Here is a 20,301-nt window from a genome sequence, read left to right as displayed (position 1 = left end):
CCCTGGGCCGGGGCTGCCCTGGGGGTCCCCCTCAGGCGGCCCTTGGCGCGCACGCCCCACGCGCGGTGCCCTCAGTCGCAGCGAGGCCGCCGGGGCCCTGCCCGGGGCCGGGCCAGCCCAGCCCTGCGAGCTCCGCTCCGGGGGAACGGAGAGTGGGCGAGGAGCCCGGGCTGCTGCCTGTGCGGACACGGGGCTCCGGGAAGTGCCGGCCGGATGCACTGTCCAAACCGAAGGTATTGACCGAGGGAGGTGTCTCTGCCACGTACGGATCCCGCCCAAGGGTTTGCCCACAGTAGCGCATTGATTCGGGACGGCAGGGTGGTACCAGTTGTGTACACTGCCAGATAACTCTGGTCTATTTCATCCTGCTCCGAGAGCTTTTAAAGAGTTACCGCGTTGTCTGTCCCCTCCGGCAGTTTGTTAGTCTTCTGCACAGCAGGTGACTGTACTTAGACAATGTTTGCTTAGGTCTGGAAACTGACAGAAGAAGTGTACTTTAAATTTAGTAACCTCAGTGTCATGGATTTTAAATTTTTTAAAACTTTGTGTACAATATTCCTTTACGAAGAAAAATCTGTTCATAAAAATTTTAGTTGGTTAAATAAAAAATCTTAGTGGAAATACAAATATGTATGCATCTCAGTAGTGTTGTATATTTTTAGTCTTCTGTAACAAAAAAGACCCTTGTTTAAAAGATTATCAATTCTATTGATCAATTCAGTCTTGACTAAAGGCAGTTGGTGCACTGCTGAGCTGCCAGTCTTAGAGCCTAAGACAAAGCAGGCAACTTAGAGGGTTTGGTTTCCTTTTTTAGCCAGGTTTGCTCAATGGCCTGGTCAGTTTGGCATCTGCTACTGTCATCTTGAGGCTTCTCAGTAACAGAGCTAAGTAAAAATTAAGTTAGTTACGGAGAGCCTGAGTTGCTATTTTTGTTGCACTGTGGGAAGGAGCAGAAGACCAGTTTTCCTCCTCATAACTGCCACTTAATCTATCCCTTTTTTGGGGTGGGGTGGGGTGGGCTGATACCAGAAGCAGCTCCGATATCTTGAGCCCTGTCAAAATAGGAACAAGGTTTAATTGCCCTCTCTGTGACATTTCCCCAGTGACTGTGGTTCTAGGTAACACGCTGTGTTGCTTTGAGACAATTTTTTGCTTTGCCATGTTTGCTGCCTGGTTCGCCTGTTCGAAGAGCTGTTACCTAGTCCAAGGTTTTCCCTCTTTTGGAATCAATGTAGAGAATCATGCTCATGATATGAAATGCTGATCAGTTGCCTGCCAACATGAGTTTCTTATCCGAATCTGCTTATTGTTGTGCCTGTCTCCTACAAGATCTGAGAGTGCCTCAAGTTTCTAAATTATAAAGTGCTAGATTTTTTTCAGTCATGTTAAGCATGGATTTATTCACTTACTGTCTTACTCTTGCCTGATTTTCCCTAAGACTCACTGAGATCATGTACCATAGGAAATAGTTCTGCTTACAGAGATCGTATCACATAGCCACTGACAGTGATTCAGCAATTAAATTTTAGCATCAGTGACTAACTACAGTGGACTAACACAATTCAGCAGTATCTGGAAAAGAGACATTGAAGTGGGAAGAGGAGCAAAGTGAAGGCAGCTATGGAAGCTTCCCACAAAGATTAGTTTAGCAGTCAGTAACCCAGTAAATCTCCCATGAGGAAACTCTCTTTGCTTTACGCTTATCACTTCAACAGAAGTTTAAGGCCAGTTAAAAAATTGTGATTTTACGACCTGCACTTGATACTTGGATGTTTTTGTTATCTTAGAAATGTTGCTACAATCAGGAAAACAAACAAAAGTCCTCTAGGTATGGCCCAGACATTATCTTCTGGTGCTTAAATGAAAATGAGACGCTAATCCTTCTAAGTTAAAAGAGCACTTTACAGCTGCTATCATGCTCACTTTTCATCATGGCATTTTTAGGGACGATCTAAAATAATTTTAACAGAGGCCCAAAACAATTTGACCAAGGAGAAAGGGAAAAGAGAGAGTTGAGTGAAATTTAAATTTGAGATAAGTGCACATCATTTACGTGTCCCAGGTCTGTAAAAATAAGCCATAAATATTTTTATAATATATGGTTACTGTGTATTTTTACTATGCTATCAATTGTCAAAGGGAGCTGTCTGTCTCTGCCTGTCACATGCAATGCTTGGCTGTAGGAAAGTGGTAGTAGTGCTGATTTTGAAAGAGCACGTGACAGATTGAGTTTGAAGCACTTCCATCAGAATACACAGAAGGAGGTTTGGTGATGGTTTATTTGGGGTTTTTCCTCATGTATTTTTTTTATCTAAATGAAACTGCTGAAGGAGATATTTGACAAGGTTTGTTTCAGCAAGCTGTTCTGTGCTGCTATTGCTCAGAACTTCTTCAGCTTCTTCAGTATGCTCCTCCAGAGGTACAGCTTCTCCTTTCTCTGTCATAATCAGTGAGGCAGGTTACATCCAGTATTTGCTAGAATAACCTGTGCTCTTAATGTTCCTAAAATGAAGGCTCAGGAACTGAACACAAGCAGAATTCCTCCAACAACTTTTTTTCAGGAATAGAACCACATTTCTACTGACTGAGCTTCAAAGAATGTACCCGGAGGAACAGCACCTGAGGTTTGTGAATTTCTTTTAGGTATGTGTACCCTATTAGGAGTGCATTCAGTAGGAACTGACTGAAACAGATAAGCAAGTGTGCAGATAGGAACTAAACAGCTGATTCCGTTTCTCATTTTCATGTCTTTAGTCTTTAACTTCTGTACATTTCATTTGATCATTTGTTCCTTTATTTAAATAATGAGCTAATATTCTTGTAAAGAGTAGCACAGTTTGCTGAACTTAAGCAACTTGTTTAATTATCCCAAATTTCTGAAGTGCTTTTGAATGGTTTTTATTCTGTGAAGAATCTTCACGTTCCATAATAAGCTAGACCTTTATGAAGGGTTCACTCTGAATTGGATGTTTCTTAGTCTGTCACCAAAGGCACTTATGTGATTGGATGTTCCTCTGAGAGGAACTTCTAGGAAATGCAAACAGCTTTGTTCAGTGATTTTTTTTTAATTTATTTGCCAGTAGAAAAAAACATCAATTTCCATGGTGGTAGAAGATGAAAATATCATTTACCAAACTGATTATTCAGTAACTAATGTTTTAGTAGCACCTACATTGATACTCATGCAAAGAAAACAAAAGGCCCTGTTTAGAATTTTAGATTCAGAAATGCCAGTAGGGGAAGTAGCACTTCTTACAGTTAAAGTATCCTCAATATCTTTGTCAGACTTTTGCTACTTTGGCGAGAGCACTTGATCATCATTGTCAAGTTTGTTTGGTTTTTTTCCTAAAGTATTTGCTCAGTGTTTTTATTCACACTCACCTTCTGATTAAGGGGACTCTACGGTTTGAGGAAGGGATTGTATGCTTTGATAACAAGGAGAAATATACAAACTTTTATAAGACTGTGCTTCTTTAATTATAGAAGAATTCGATCAAGTTGAAGCCAAATTATGTAGTTAAGTGGTTTTGATTAGAATAATTCTGAACAATTTTTTCGCATTTTTTAGGATTTTTTTTTTGTTTGGTTTTAGTATTTTTACTCTTTTAGATTTTTATGTTCTATAAGCAATACTGTCAGGAAACGTTTGAAACCTGTTTAACATTTGGGTAGAAGAAAAGTAGATTTTAAAATACTTTTTGTAAAAACACTGAGGTCAAGTATATTGTTGATACCAACGCCAATGAATTTTGTCTTGCATGACTGGAAAGAATTTCTGCTGATTTGGGTTAATGATACTTTCACTTTTTTTTATAAAAGATTATTCTCTACAGTGTTGTTTAGATCAAGCTAACAAAAAATTCAGAGTTTTCTACTTCTCGGCTACATTAGCAAGGCTTTCTTGTAAGAGTTTTTGCAGACAGTCTGACATCAGAACCAGTGGGTGGCATAGTGTAACATAGACTGCATTGAATTCTCACACTGCCCATGTGATGTGGTTTGAAATAGCGTGGCAGCTGCTTTTTGGCACTTTTAGAAGAATTTAGTAGTACATTTTAGTTTTCTGGTTATTTTCTTCAAAAAAATAAAAATCCAACTTCAGATGTTTAGGGCTAGTTTTTTCAAAGTGCTGTAAGAATCCAGACTACTATTAGTGAAAATAACACTAATGAATAGAAGATTAAATGCTTTGCTAAACAGTCACCCCAGGGAGTTTAATCATGCCACATATTTCTTCATCATGTCCTGGAGGATTGAAGAGTAGCTTGGTCTGTGTTTGCTGACACATTGCTATGCCATGAAAATGTGAGAGGCATTTGTGAGGAATAAAGATTGTATTTCTGACTACAAAATTATCCTGGTAAAAACCCTAAGTAAAATACAGCTTTCATGGCAAAAGTTCTTTGGACAATGCAGCTTCTGTTCTGGAAACTGCTACTCTTTTGTGCAACAAAGAAGTCTTCTCTTATTGTAAGCAATATCCCTATCAGATATTTTGTCAACAAAGCTATGCTCAGCATTTGTCTATATCAAAAGGTTTTGCTGTATACTTGTGGCAATCAAGCCTCTGTCCACCTGGTGTTTCCTGCACATAATATTCCAGGACTGTCACTTGATCCTTTCTTAAAGAAACATCACTTGCACTTGTTTCTGTGCATGGCCTGCTGGTAGAGTGTACTAATCTACACTGAAAGGGTTAAGTTGTGTTGCTGTCTTCCACAACCCACCTAACTCCAGAGAAGGTTCTTTTCTAGGGACAGACACATTTCATACGAGTGTTGTGGCAGCATTCTCCACATGTCTCTTGTTTCTAATGCCTCTTATGGCATCTTGCATTTCAAATATATGTATAGATAGATAGAGGTATATATATGAAGATGTTTTCTTTCCATTTGAGGAAGATATATTTATATTACTTACTGATTTCTAAGCTTTCAGATTTACTGGTATCTTATGTGCCTTTTGCATGGTGTACTGTGAAACAGTAATGTGATTTTCTTTTTGATGGTGTTAGGAAATCATTCCTGGTTAGCAACTTGCAGAGGCTGTAGTCCCTGCAATGCTGAGTGCTGATCTGTACATATAGTTAGTATTTACATTGTGTATTGCATTTTCATGGCGAGGTTACAGGGTGAGCATGACTGCACAGGTGGCCTCTGTGCTAAGAGACGTGGGGCTGCCCTCCATCTCCAGTCTCATCCCGGGCTGAACACAGCTGGTTCCAGCCAGCTGTAGAATAGACCCACTGTTGGCCAAAGCTGAGCCACCCAGTGTAGGAGGTGGTGCCTCTGTGATGAGGTATTTAAGAAAGGGTAAAAAATACTGCACAGCAGCTGTGAGAAAGAGGAGTGAGAAGAATGTGAAACTCTGCAGAACCCAAGGTCAGTGAAGAAGGAGGGGAGGAGGTATTCCAGGCACTGGAGTAGATATTCCCCCTGCAGCTCATGGAGAAGACTGTAGTGAAGAATTTCTCTGCAGCCCATGAAAGGACCACCCTAGAGGAGGTATCTGCTCTGCAGCCTGTGCAGGACCCCAGGCCAGAGCAGGTGGATTCACCCTGAAGAAAGCTGCAGCCTATGGAGAGCCCATGCAGGAAGAAGATCTTGGCAGGACCTGTGACCTGTGGATGTCCCATGCTGAAGCAGTTTATGCTGAAGTACCTGTACTGCATGGAGAGAACCTCTGCTGGAGCAGGGGAAAAGTGTGCAGAAGAAGGAGTGCTCAAGTCTTACAAGCTAACCACAGCCCTTATTATTCATTCCTTCTGACGACTAGTCAGAAAGGAGAGAGAAGAATTGGGAATGAAGGAGTGAAGCTGAGCCAGGGGAGGTAGCTTGAGCCTTTGTTTCTCACCATCCTACTCTATTTTAAATTGGCAGTAAATTCAAATTCATCATTACAAGTTTGTTTTCTCTGTGACAGTAACTGGTAAGTGATCACAGTGTACTTAGCTCAACCCATGTGATTTTCCATCTTACTTTGTCCCAACTGTCATGCTGAGGATGGAAAGCAAGAGAGTGGCTGGGTTGGTGTCTGGCAGCCAGTCAAGATCAACCCACCAGACATTGTGAGAAAACAAGACATTTTTCAGTCTGGCAGTTTGGTAATTTGGTTGCAATCCTTTCATTGGGAAGAAAGTTTTTATTTGTAGTGTTCCATATAAAAAGGTATCAGTATTGTAATTCAAATGTTTCAGCAGTAAGGAAAAATGGGAAAATAATACGTGACACAGAAGTGGACTGGTTTGTTTGGTTTGGTTTTTTTGAAATTTTGTGAGTTGAGAAGCATGGCTTTGGTACCTTTTAGTGTACTAATATCTAATATGCTTCCCCTCTGCATTCTTTTAACAATAACTCCATGGTAAAAACACTGTAGTTTGAATGTATGGGTTTATTAAGCTGACACAAACTTTGAAAAGCAGTATAATGTAAAGAAATCTAGATGCTTAGTTTGTCCTGCTGATTCTTGAAGAAAAGCCGGTAAGGGGTGGGAGTTTTTGTTTTCTCTGACTTACATTTGTTCCTGAGTATATATTACTCCATTTAAGATCTACTTGTATTTCAGAGGAATATATAGAAAAGTAGTTTTTTGCAATTTTGTGCTCAGTAGTTAGCAAGTGGGAAGTGTGGCTTTTAGCTAGATGCTGTTTATTTCTCTTCTTGATTCACTTGCATGCAATTTAGACAAAAATGAAGCTATTCCCTGAATAGCTATTCCAGCTATTAAGGCTGATGGCAGAAGGTATCCCCTTGTAAACTGCCAGTTTGGCAGAGAGAATTTATTTCAAATCACTTGGATTTTGGTAGTCCTCAAATGTCTTTCATAATTTCATCTTTGAAAGTGAGTGAATAATTACTTGTCTGTGGAAAAAAAATAATGGCAGAAACTTGAAAATTGTTGATATAAGTTGATTGAAAAGTCTTTCCTATATTTTAGTTCACTTTCCACATGGCTCTTTCTGACATGCAGCTTGAACTAATGTATTGATGCCACCTGTTCTTCTTCTGTCCCATCATTTAACTAAAATTCCTTGCTTCTATAAGACTTTATTCTAATTTTAAACAAACTACTTGGAAGAAAATAACCTTGAAGTAATGGCACTATGTAGAAATAATGTTTTATTCTTGATGGTATGCCTGATTTCTGGTTCTTCTATATGAAGTGTATTTAACAAATAAAACCCAAAGCAAATGGCAGGGAAAGGGCATTTTGGGTATCTTATAGATAGGTTTGATGTATCTTTAAGTGATGTAGCTTGCATAACATTTGACTTTTGGGAGTTGTGAATTAATTCCTTCCCAATAATTTCTTATGGCTTTACATAGTTTAATATACTAATGACGTCTAAATTAATACTATTTGTTTTAATTTACAGGTATTATAATTTCAAGAAATGCTGTGACATATTTGAAGAACAACACTTACAGAAACTTCTGTTGTGTGAAAATTTTTAAAACTAGAATGGCCTTGAAAAAGACACCTAAACTATTTAAGACATTTTTTCACTGGAAACTTTGGAAATTTAGCATTATTGTATTTGTCTTTCTGGTATTTTTATTTTTATTACAAAGAGAAGTGGGTGTTCAAGATTTTAAGGATGAAGCAGGGATTGAGCCAGTTGTTGGAAAGAAAAGTCATGTATTAGGTCTTGTGTTAAATGCTATGAACAATATCAAAGGTGCAAAGCCAAAAATGCAGATAAAAGCACCCATTAGGCAAACGAAGGTTCCTGGAGAGAGACACTGCTTGCCAGGGCACTATACTCCAGTGGAACTGAAACCCTTTCTAGATCGGCCCTTTCAAGATCCTAATGCTCCTGGAGCTTCTGGCAAAGCATTTAAAACCATCAACTTAAGTTCAGAAGAACAGAAAGAAAAACAGGCTGGAGAACAGAAACACTGTTTTAATGCATTTGCAAGTGATAGGATTTCTCTACACAGAGATCTTGGACCAGACACTCGACCTCCTGAGTAAGTTGAAATGTGTATGTCCTGATAGTTGAAAAACTACTCAGAAATTCAGCCTGCAAAGTGATTTGAGTTCAGCAGTGGGTGACAGTTTAGGAAAGTCTCCTAGCTATACGTAATGATGGCTGTACATAGTGATCCACAGTGCCAAAGCCAAGAATGTTTAGAAAAGCTCACTTCTTTCATGGTTTTGAATTCAAAGTAACCATATTTAAATAAGGTGTTCTGATTTTGCCTTTAAGGCTAAAATTTCTGAGTAACTTTCAGGAAGCCTGCTTAGTTTTACTTAGAATAAAACTAAAAATGTGGTTTCAACATTTTTCCAATTAAAACACCACCCCCCCCCATTTTTTTAGCATTCAGTGTTAATAAAACTACATAATTTAATTTAATAAATTAGGAATTTAGGCATAATTTAATAAATTTGGATTTGTGAACTGTTGAACAAGGGAATGGAAGATCTCAGCAGCAATCTTGTAGTATTGAAGAATTTTTAAAATGTTTTTAAGTGTAGACTGCAGGACTTGGGAGGGTTTTAGTTATGAACAGTCTCTGTCAGTGTCAGATGAAATGTTGTCAGCCATCTGTGCCAGAAGTGGCTGAACTTGCTGAACCTCTGCTGATACACACAGTGCAGCTCACATAACCACTCCTAGAGCATAACTGGGGAGGCTTTGCTTGTGTATTTTGTGAGGCAGTGACTCTGGTTATTACCTTGGGGTGTCCTCCAGGCCCTAAAGCCATCAACATTGACAGGCTATCAACATTTGTGTGCAATTTATGAATACAGCATTGTCATCTTGACTTGCCATTGGATCTAAAGTTATGTTTAGCATATGTCAGTCTTGAAAAACTGTGGGTTTAAAATTGTATCCCTTGAATGGGACATGCTGCCCTAAGCCTTACATAGCACTTCTACAGAGCTTTGAAATTTGAATTAGATAGGTTATATTTTCCTTGCAAACTCTGATTTTTTTCTAATAAATATTCTTCTTTGTATTCTTAGGTTTCAGCAGTAATGGTGACTTTTGAGTTAGCTCAGTCAGTACTTGCTGTTCTCAATAAAATAATATTTTTTCCAGAAGAAGGCCTGGATATTATATGAAATGTACTCAAATGTGTGTGAGGCGGAAGCAAAACTAAGTTGTTCAGTTCTCAACCATGATATTAAAAAAAATATTCTGAACAGCTACTTCAGTTGAAGTACCTACCTTTGCATTCCAAAGCTAGGATAGAAAACAGAAAAGCAGGACTATTTAATGTCCATAATTACAAAGTTTTGTGCAAGAAAGAAAAGTTTAAGAGTTTGAGTAAAAAATTGTTGTCCATTTTGTAACCCCTGACACTTTCTAATTTGTAGATGTATTGAACAAAAGTTTAAGCGCTGCCCGCCATTGCCAACCACAAGCATTATCATTGTTTTCCATAATGAAGCGTGGTCAACTCTGCTCAGAACTGTCCACAGTGTCATGTACACATCTCCTGCCATACTGCTGAAAGAGATTATTTTGGTGGATGATGCCAGTGTAGATGGTGAGAAGTCTTCCTGCTTTTGTTTTTAATTGAAAAGGTTACAATTGCAGATCAATTGGCTAAGGTCTCTTTACCACTATTGACATGTATAACAGTATTCTAAGTGGTTTTGTTTCTTTTTTTTTATATATATAAAATAGCCCTCCCCCACCATTTTTCCATTAGGTAGTTAAATATGAAATTCCTGTGCTCTTAAAGGTTTTTAAACCCAATTTCTGTTTTTTCCAATTCTGATTTACCTGCGTAACTGCTTGCATGACAAGTAGTTTTGTAATTTTTGTTTCAAACCAATTGCATTTGTAGAACAAAGTATCCAAGTATAAATTGGCCCAGACTTGTAGGAATTTGCATTTTATCACAGTGGTTGTCTTTAGGCAAATAAAATTCATTAATATGAAGGGTACTGTCTTTATTAGAAAGCAAAATTATTTAATGGCAAAATAATCTTCAGCAGTCAAGCTGAGTCTCAGAAATAATTATATATATTCTTAGTGTAAGTTCAAAAACCTTTGTATGCTTAGCTTTAGATGAACGTGTTTATCCATACTTCTAATGTATTTACACTTTTTTGCAAGTCTGTATTGAGTACATTGAAACGCTTGGATGTGAAGTCTGTTCAGTAGTGCAGTTTAATACTTAGAATGGGCAGAATAAAAAAGATGATGTTTCATGAGAGATATGGGTTTCTTTCTCAAAATCTGAACATTTAAATAGTTTTTTATATGGCTTCTGTTGCTGTTGTAAATACTGTAGCCTTTGAAAACTGTGTAAATGTGGCATCATTAAGGAAAGAATTTACATTTTCTGCAGATAATGTAAGTATGAGTTCCATTTACTCTGAAAATGGAATTGGTATTCAAATGGTTAACACTGCAGCAGAGATGTACTAGCACGTCCTTTCTTGTTCAGAATTATTTTAATGTTCCATCTCCCTGTTCTTTGCTGGTTACCTCTTCTTGCACCCCTACCCCAAAAATACTCAGCCCCTAAAAATAACCTTCAGCAGATAGGAATTTTTATGGCTTTGATGTTGAGATAATTTCTGGGGTAAGTGTGAGTTGTTTATCTTGTTCGCTTAATAGTGTAACATTTCAGGCAGTGGCATGTGTATACTCTGAATATATTGACGCTGATTTCTCTTTCTAGAGTACCTGCATGATAAACTAGATGAATATGTGAAACAGTTTCAAATAGTTAAAGTAGTCCGTCAGAAGGAAAGAAAAGGTCTGATCACTGCACGGTTGTTGGGAGCTTCAGTAGCAACAGGAGAGACTCTTACCTTCCTGGATGCTCATTGTAAGTGTAACCTGTAAATATGTCAGGTCTGGTTTATAATGCTGTTGTCTTTAATTCAATGTTGCAGACTTTTTATTTATTATAAATGTTAGCAATACATCATTTTTTCTATTGCTATTTCATATTATTGAAAGTATAATTAGCAAAGGTATTTAAAAATAGTCCATATTGGCTTGCTGGACATGTTTAAATATACCCTGTGTACTACTTTATAGCCAAGCAAAAATTCAGTGTTCCCATTTTCTCGACAGGTGAATGCTTTTATGGCTGGTTAGAGCCATTATTGGCAAGAATAGCTGAGAATCCTGTTGCTGTTGTAAGCCCTGACATTGCTTCTATCGATCTCAATACCTTTGAATTCAGTAAACCATCTCCTTATGGGCATAGCCACAACAGAGGAAATTTTGATTGGAGTTTGTCATTTGGATGGGAGTCTCTTCCTAAACATGAGAATAAAAGAAGAAAGGATGAAACCTATCCAATTAGGTAAATTTAATTTAAATACTATTTAAATCCTTCTGTCTTCACAGAGTTTATCTTATGAACAATAGTTTGTAAAGAAATTAGTTCTTCTGATGAGTCTAATCAGACATCTTAGCATCTTAGATGTTTTTTGTAATACTTTCTTTGTGAACCACGTTTTAAAGCATTCATAACAATATAGCCTCATCAAGATAGTAATTGCTCTGCATTACTTCTTCTATATACAGTAGAAATTACCTATATTCCTAAGGGGGAAATGCAGAAGAGGATTATACACAGTTATTTTCAGAGACAGTACAATGATTCTGTCTCCTCATTCATTTTACTTGAAAGAATGACAAAAAGGGTCAGAGCACCCAAATACCAGGCTGATACAGTAGTGATTTGATAATTGTACCTGCTTTGTCCACAGACAGGTTATTGTCTGTAGGAGTTGTACTTTTGCTCGATTTCCTCCAGACAGAGAAAATTTGTTTATTTTCTCGAGGCTTTCTTTTATGCCAGCAGTTCTTAGCCTGAACAAGTTCTTAATAAATGGCAATAAGCTGTCAAATGAGACTTAGATATGTGTGAACATATTTAAGAGCTAGAAGTATTATCTATGCCCAGAATGTGCAGCACTGCAGTGAAATACTAACAAGTGCATAGAAAACTCCTAGAACAGTTGCACCATGATTTTACATCTATATTTAAAAAACCGTTCTGTCTTTCTCAGTAAAATTTTGTTTTTGCAGAACACCTACTTTTGCTGGAGGTCTCTTTTCAATATCAAAAGAGTACTTTGAACACATTGGAAGCTATGATGAAGAAATGGAAATATGGGGAGGTGAAAATATAGAAATGTCTTTCAGAGTAAGTTTAGCTCCGTAATTAGCCATTGCCTCTGTGCTGACAGTGTACAGGGGATTTGAGAATAAATTAGTATTAGATATTGATTCATCTGGTCAATCAGCCAACTAGGACAAGGAAAATTTAATTACTAATTACCTATTAAATAAAATGCAAACATGCGCACTAAACTGCTTTTAATTTTTTTTAAAATGCTTTTAGGATTGCTATCTGAAATGTGTGTTTTCAGAGCTTATATGATTAGGAAATTCACTAATGGTATGCCTGATATACATACTCTTGCTAGTGGTTTGATGTGTTCTGGCAAACAATAGTATTACTGAATTTTTTTCCACTCCCTGAATTCTAATTGCAGTGTACTTACACACCAAATGTTATTATTAGGTATGGCAATGTGGTGGACAGTTGGAGATCATGCCTTGCTCTGTTGTTGGCCATGTCTTTCGCAGCAAGAGTCCCCATACTTTCCCAAAAGGTACTCAGGTGATCACACGTAACCAAGTTCGCCTTGCAGAAGTGTGGATGGATGAATATAAAGAAATATTTTACCGAAGAAACACAGAGGCAGCAAAAATTGTGAAACAAGTAGGTGGTGGTGGTGGTATTAGAAATCACACTTGCTGCGGTGAAAGTTTTGGTGAGCAAAAGTTATTTATTGACAAAGTATGTAAGGATTCTAGATATTTTAATGAAAAGACTGTTTAGTTTGCTTAATGCTGCAGCCCCAACAAACATGAAAAAAACCTAAAGCGTTTGGGTGATGAATGTTGATTTTGTATGGTGAGGTTTTTTTTATTAGTGTTTTTTTTCATACATTCTCCTGGGTTGTTTGCATTGTGCAGGTACGGGAGCTACCAGAAGAACATGAGAGAAACTAACGGGTGTAGACAATGTAAACTAATTTATCTTCTGGAGTGAGAAAAATCTTTTGTTAGTTTCAAGTTGCTTAGTATTCTTACTGAAAAAGCAGGTTTTGTGGTTCTTTAGCAGCAGAATAAAAGTTACTTGATGATGGATAACCATCCTGTCTCTATCTGCTTAAAAAGTCAGTTATTTTCAAGTAAAGAAATACTTGGGGTTGAGGTTGGGTGTTGGGTTATTTATTTTGTAAGTTTTCTGCCCAGCTAGAATCTAGTTTTCTTTTAGAAGTTGTTTTTCCCCCTTCATGTGATAAATTTTTGTGACTATTGTATCACTGAAAGCGTTACATTTCCGAGGCATGTCCAGCAGCTAAACAACTGAATTTTGTTTGGGAGATTCTACATTGTACTGGATATTATGCTAATTATTTTATTAATCCAGTTTGTTGCTTCAGGTTTCACTTTTAGTGAGATCAGATAGCTTTATGGCTGTAATCAGTATGTTCTTACTTGCACTTTCCCACTTCATGGCGCTCTGTTAAAACTTTCTTGGGACTAAAGATACTTCTATGTTTTCCATCTTGCAATGTATTTTTCTTGCAAGTGCTTTGAAATGCTGCAGGCAGGATGTCAGTGGTGTTACGACACTGAGAGACAGCAGTAACTATAGTAGTACAGCATTAACAAGAAAAAAATCAACAAATGAAGCTTAAAACTTGCCTAGTACTGCGCAGAATATCATAGCTTTATAAGTTCAAAATTAATGTTAATATATTTATATTCCATCCTTCTTTACCTCCTTTCCTCTAACAGAAAACATTTGGAGATATATCAAAAAGACTTGCTTTAAGGCAGCGCCTGCAGTGTAAAAATTTTACCTGGTACCTCACTAATGTTTATCCAGAAGCATATGTGCCAGACCTGAATCCTTTGTTTTCTGGATATGTAAGTTTAACTGTAATTATTTCCTATGTTCCTCATAGTCCAGGAAGTTTGCTAATCTCTTGTACTATCTTAGCCACAGCTTTTACACTTTAGCTATCTTTAACTGCTTTAGGGTTTTCTGTCACTACTCTGGACAAAGAATCTCTTCTGCATCCCTTTTATAGCTTTGTCAATAGCTGTGTCATTTTCATTTTTCATTTATGTCAGAAGTCATTTTCCCTGCCAAATAACTTTAGACATTGCATTGCTAAAATAAAGTAATAGCTCTTAGCTTGAGGTGAACATGAATTTTTAGCGTGTATTTACAAATAAAACTTTCCCTTCTTCCTGTTTTAAATATTTTATGTATATCTGTTCAAACTCTGATTTTAATCACAGTAACATTGTACAGAGCAGGCTAATAAATAACTCCATGTGTGACTGTAGTTACTAGGCTTTTAGTTAGAAAAGATTTCTTGAGGAAACAGGATTTTTAAATTTGAGTATAGCAGAAAGTAAAAATGAACAAACAGCTGTAATTGTTGTTAAACTAAAGGTGACTCCAGTCTCTGACTGAGACAGTTTGAGTTTCTGTCATTCCACTGAGCTTTTTTATCCTGACAACACCCTTCCTTTAGTTAAAAAATATAGGTAACCGCATGTGTCTGGATGTTGGTGAAAATAACCATGGCGGCAAACCACTGATTATGTATTCTTGTCATGGACTTGGAGGAAACCAGGTAAAATATTTAATACCTGATTTTTATTCTTTTTTCTGTTGTAGGTTTTCCGTATAAAAACTTTAATTTTAGAGAAATTGACTCATTTTTAATACACAATTTCTCTCTCCTTATCTCTTTTTTCCTTTATTTTCTTTAATAGTTAATTCCTATATAGATATTTAAAGAAAAATTTCCATACCACTCTTCATGTCATGTCCTGTTTCTAATGTTTTAGCTTCAATATACAAATTCAGATTTCAAACACACTTGCACTGCTTCACTTGCCTTCTCTTTTCTGTGCAAAATCTTTTCATGCCACCCTTACTCCTGTCTTATAAGTGTTGTCTCCTTAATTCTTCCTTTCCTTATGCTTCCTCCTATTGCTTCTTTCTCTGTCACCAGGACTCGCAGTGTCAAGGAAGATGTTGGTTGGAATCCGGCCACTGGGAGACCAAGTGTCCAGGCCTGAGCCACCTTCCCTATCACGCTTGCAGCCTCACAGTGTGAGGTCCAAGTGGCCTATCCTGTGCTAGCTAATGCAAGTGAATAACATGATTCCATTTGTTCAAGAGGAGCTCTCTTGGGTCCATAGCTCTTGGAGGCAGCCATGGTGCTCTGTTCCTTCTACAATAGGACATGCAATAGATGTCAGATACTGAATCGTTCCATCATTACTGTAATACTAACAAAAAGAACATCTCCTTCCCTGCCCAGAAATGCACACTTCTCTGTTGACTTTAAAAGTGATCCTTAATAATTAAAGGTCAGCTAAAGTCTAAAAGTTTTTATTAAAATATAATTGTTATCTTATGGGAGGGAGGGTGTTAATAATTTTTTTTTCAATCTTAAAAGACATCCATTGATGGCACTGTGAAAATTGAGACACATAATCCTAGTCAGGTGATACTTTCTTCCTAATCATTTTTGTGAGACATGACATGCTGTCTAGATTAAGAACTACCCTATTATGTTAGCTTCTTACAGGATTGAATTTGGGGTTTTATTTGATTGTGGATTAATACTATTAGCCTTTTCACATTGTCAAAGTCATTAATTTGGGAACAGTGTAGAAAGACATTTTACTAAGAGATCTGCTATATGTTTCTATTGTTCTCTTAAGTTATCTTGGGCTATACTAAAATTCTATTCTTTCAAGTGTTATGTTTTTTGTTTTCCCTCCTGCTACAAAATAACAGTCTGAATCCCTTTAAGTGCCAGCCTTCAGAGAACTGATTTTGCTGATAATGCTTAAGAGATGCATATTTGCTTACTTAACCCTTCTCATTACAATGCTCTGTTTTCAGTTTCCTCTATTCTTGACCAGACTTTCAGCAGTGTAGGCTGATGGTTCCCATGCTGTCATCTTCATCCATATATTTGAAATGGGAATATAAAAGAGAACCTAGTTTTCAGAATTGTACATCAGTTGTGTATTATTCTTCCTTGTTAGAATACTGGAGGCTGGAAACATGCCCATCTCAGTATCCAAAATTAATAAAGTTCTAAACATAGCTTTCAAGTCATTATTTTCAGGGCTTGCATAGATGTTGAAGTTCCAAAAATAAAAGGACAGATTAAGTCAGATTACCAGATAAAGAGTAAATTACTATGTCTGAGAGCTAAATGACGTAGCAGGTCACTCCTTCACTACCTGTTTTGAGGACAAACGTTGGTCCTAGAGTCTGCTTGTTCCTCAGTGCTGTTCCCATGGTTTCCAAGGTAGGGAGGAGATGATTGCTGACCACTGGAAAATGGAGGGCCAAGGGGGGTAACTGAGCCTGGCCTTAATATTCAAAGGAAAGATATGATGAAGGTGGCTGACATCCAGAGGCAACAGTAGCAGTGAGATGTAATGTCAGGGACTCTGCTGGTAAATGTGGGAAAAAAGGAGGAGACCTGATGTTAGGTTAGGGCTGAAGGGGTAAAAGAGCAGCTCTGTCTGTAACTTTTAGAAGTAAATCCCTGTTAGGATCAGAATTATAGCTGAACCTTAGGAGTACTCTGCTGTCAGGAAATCATGGTAAAATGAGCTCACAAAATACATGCTTATAATTTTCTAATGGTTCCCTCACAGGAGGCTATAACAGCATCCTATTGTTCACATTTATTGTTTAGACCAAGCAGCAAAAGTTGGCATACAGCAATCAGCATTGTTTCGTGTGACAACTTTTCCTTTTGGTTGTTCTAAGAAAAATCAAAATCTAGCAACAGAAGTGAATACAGATTTTTAGTAAAGAAATGCCAAAATTTAAGTTATCTTAAACTATATCTACTCTTCAGTTTGTCTCTTTGAATTATATATGGTCTGTGTGGGAGTAAGATTTTACATCATAGTACACATGCAGCAAATATAATTTCCTATTTACACATACAAGTATAAATTAGTATTGCATTACTACTAAAAACAGCTTTTAGTTTTGTGAACACTTTTGAAGTGTCTGTGCTAAAAATAACAGGAATTATTCTGTAGTCTCAAATTTTTGAATAAGGAAAGAAATTCATTACTTTGTGTATGGGAATTTGAAAGGCTTAATTTAGTTTAATACTTTTATTTGTGTTTGTTTACCAACTTGTTTTTTAAATTATTTAAATAGTACTTTGAATATTCTGCACACCACGAAATTCGCCATAACATTCAGAAGGAGCTTTGTCTGCATGCTTCCAAGGGACCTGTGCAGCTTCGTGAGTGCGCTTACAAAGGCCAGAAAACCTTTGCTGTTGGAGAGGAGCAGTGGCTGCACCAGAAGGTACATATCCTGTGCAGTGAAATGGCATTTTTATTAGTTAATTTTAGATTTTCAATAAAAGCAAGAATGCCAACAAGCAAAAACTCTGAAGCCAAAAAACTGTAAGTTTAGTTTTGGATGGAAAATGGACATAATTTCAGCTTGTCAGTTGCAGATCAAAACTTGATGTCACTAGTAGGAATGTCACTTAAAAAAACAGTTGATATCCTTTTAGTGTGTTTGTCTAGACATCTAGACATCCACCTGGAAGTCAATTCAGATGCTTTGTATAGTTTGTACATCTGTATATTCAGATGTTTTTAAAATATTCAGATGTTTTAAAAATACTTTACAAAATTTTCCTAACAAAGCAAGTTGGCACTTACATACTACCTATGTATTTTCTAGCCCCCTCTACATCACCTGTATGAGCTTACCCTTTAGCACCCAGCTTGGGGGAAGAACTGTGGGGGGAACTAGCATGTTCATTGTTTGTTCACTTTTTTTCCTTTTTTTCCTCACTTTAGGATCAAACTCTGTACAATGAAGCTCTACATATGTGCCTTACAGGAAATGGAGAGCATCCGAGTTTGGCATCCTGTAATCCATTAGACCCCTTCCAGAAGTGGATCTTGGGCCAGAACGATTAATATTTGATATTATTTGCCACAAGCATTTTATTAAAAGAAAAGAACCATTCTGAACTGTGATCATATCCATATACTGGATGTTTTTGTGATAGTTTAAATGCAAAATGTTTAAACAGTTTCTTTTCCTTCTTAAGTTGGATATAAAATGTGTCATAAGAGATTCCCTGGGAGTCTGGTATACCAAAGATCATTGGGATCCTGGTATTTTGTTTACAATATTTCTATGATAAGACTTTATTTGTTGACCACTGATTTACGGATCCTATTAGTTCTCTTATCTTAGGGGCCATATGTGGGGGGGTTTTTGACATACTGTAATTACTTCTGAAGAAGACTAATTTTCTCTGTAGTGTCATGAGAAATTATTGTCTACTGTCTAAAACCCAATACACTTTATATGTATGTTTTTATGCTCAAATGGCTGACTTTATTTTTTTTATAATTTACTCAGTGAAACTTTCTCAATATTTTTTTAGTTTCTTCACTTAAAAAATTAGCCCATCAGGTCAAAGCCAAATAGGATACCACATTGTGCTCAGCTTCTAGGAAGTCAGTTGTTTTTTAGAAGAAAAAAGTAATTTCACTAAAATATGTATTTATGATTATTTTAATGGAAAATCTGCTTGTTTTGATACTAATCTTTTGTTTAGCCAAAACTTCTTGTATAGGTTTTTTTATATTTCATGCACTTAAAAAATTATTATAAAGTTTTATTGTAGTAGGCTCCTGAGCTGCTTAACATTCACACATTTTTTCAGTATTCTGTTCATTATTGCTTTTAAATTACATGTTTTCTAGTAAACTTCTGCTCCTACCTTCTAGTGTTTTATGCAATATTTACCTCAGAGGTTTCTAATATTATCCATATGCAATTTCTTGTGCCAACACTTGCATGTTATTTTTTTTTCTTGTTTCTATCTCCTGTTACAAAGGACTGATCTCAGATTTATCTGTCTGAATGAGACCTTGGCCTTCCTAACTATTCTGCTAATAGAAAATAATATAGCAAATAGAAATTCTGTATTATAGAAAATAATATAGCATCATCAAATATATAATCAACTTTTTAAAATTTATAAAGTGAAGACAAAAGTATTTGGCTGCATGATCAAATATAAAGCTGAGAATAAATTTGAAGTAGTGGGTATTAAAGGCTGAATAGGACAAAAATACACTAATAATAAATCTGTTCTTTTGTCCTAGTAAGTAATATCTTTACAGATAAATGCTAACTTAAGTCTGGTGGGTGAATGGATGATGATGTTGGGGTTTTTTTTACTTCTGTGGTGGGGGGGAGCCTGTTTGTAATTTATTGGTACCTAGTTCCATTTCTGAATAAAAGCAAGAAAAATTCTTTTCAGTACTTATAAGTCATCTAAAAGACAAAAAAGTGTATAAGCAAGGACCAATGATAATTTGCCGGAAGGTTTAATGCTAATTTATTTTTCAGGCTTGATAATGCCTTTGAGTTGTGTCTCAGCTTTTGTAAGGCTTTTGGAGACACCTGCTGAGAGTATCCCAGGAAATTAAAGCTGTACAACTTAAAATAACTTGATACAGAGTGAACAGAAATTGTTGAAAAGACTGTACCAGGAAGGGTTTTTTATGCCCTGAAACTGGAAGGTTGTGTAGAACAACACTGAACAAAGATTTGCCTGTGTCCTCTGATAAATTTTTTAATTTGGTAATGGAATGTAAAGTATTACTCCTTTTGCAGATGAAACCAAGATTTGAAGGCCAATACACACACTTGATAAAATGGGGGAGTTGAGGAAAAATATAACACAGGTCAATGAGAAAATTGTGGAATATGAATAGAGGATGGGTGTTACACAGAGAGCAACTGTGTTGTGTTGAACCTTTGGTATGGAATGGAAACTCAGTGTCCGAGGAACCTGTTCTAGAAGACAGGATATTTAGCATACCAGTTTAAAAGTTCTTATTCTTTTACTTCTCAGTTCATGTTATAGAGAAAATGGATTATTTTTAATGTCGCTAAAGGATCATTTCTTCACGCGACCTGTTTCTCTCAGAAGCTTGTCATAGTGGGATGTGCACATATGAAACATAATTTATCTCTGCATTATCAGTTGGGTTTTTGCCATTTGTTTGTGGTTTTGTTTTTTTTTTTTTTTAAGAGCTAACATTTCAAACCAGGGTAGAATTTAAATTGCAAGGAAATGAGTGTTCTGTTGCACTTGGAAGTACGAACATCTTCCTAAGCAATGCCAGAAAAGCTCCACTTTGTATTTTTTGGGTTTTTTGCAGGTGTACCAATATATGTAGGGTTT

General features: G+C 36.6%; 1 protein-coding gene across 3 annotated transcripts; it reads left to right on the top strand.

Annotated features, from left to right (window-relative positions):
• Positions 1 to 2,582: 2,582 nt before the first annotated feature.
• GALNT3 (polypeptide N-acetylgalactosaminyltransferase 3) lies at positions 2,583 to 18,428 on the top strand. 3 transcript variants are annotated; one of them, XM_005415826.3, is made up of 11 exons: positions 2,583 to 2,624; positions 7,376 to 7,970; positions 9,328 to 9,500; positions 10,647 to 10,796; positions 11,048 to 11,282; positions 12,014 to 12,131; positions 12,513 to 12,713; positions 13,802 to 13,933; positions 14,551 to 14,652; positions 17,229 to 17,381; positions 17,888 to 18,428. In XM_005415826.3, exons 2-11 carry the CDS (start codon positions 7,462 to 7,464, stop codon positions 18,008 to 18,010), a joined length of 1,896 nt encoding a protein of 631 aa, XP_005415883.1. In that variant the 5' UTR covers positions 2,583 to 2,624; positions 7,376 to 7,461; the 3' UTR covers positions 18,011 to 18,428. The 3 variants fall into 3 exon arrangements, with proteins under 3 accessions (XP_005415883.1, XP_030914359.1, XP_030914356.1); XM_031058496.1 differs by lacking the exon at positions 2,583 to 2,624 and adding an exon at positions 5,885 to 5,928; XM_031058499.1 differs by lacking the exons at positions 17,229 to 17,381; positions 17,888 to 18,428 and adding an exon at positions 15,037 to 15,345.
• The last annotated feature ends 1,873 nt before the right edge of the window (positions 18,429 to 20,301 follow it).

This window comes from Geospiza fortis, unplaced genomic scaffold (genome assembly GCF_000277835.1).
Source record: "Geospiza fortis unplaced genomic scaffold, GeoFor_1.0 scaffold112, whole genome shotgun sequence".
NCBI classification, from domain to species: Eukaryota; Metazoa; Chordata; class Aves; order Passeriformes; family Thraupidae; genus Geospiza; species Geospiza fortis.
The sequence above is the reverse complement of the archived record's forward strand: the minus strand, read 5'-3'. Positions and strand labels throughout refer to the sequence as shown.

What these genes read in the sequence shown, in the direction of transcription:
- GALNT3 (XM_005415826.3), top strand. Translation starts at nt 7,462, where the DNA reads ATGGCCTTGAAAAAGACACCTAAACTATTTAAGACATTTTTTCACTGG. An exon ending in ATATAGAAATGTCTTTCAGA is followed by an intron (nt 12,132 to 12,512) that starts GTAAGTTTAGCT and finishes TGTTATTATTAG; the next exon opens with GTATGGCAATGTGGTGGACA. An exon ending in CAGCAAAAATTGTGAAACAA is followed by an intron (nt 12,714 to 13,801) that starts GTAGGTGGTGGT and finishes TTCCTCTAACAG; the next exon opens with AAAACATTTGGAGATATATC.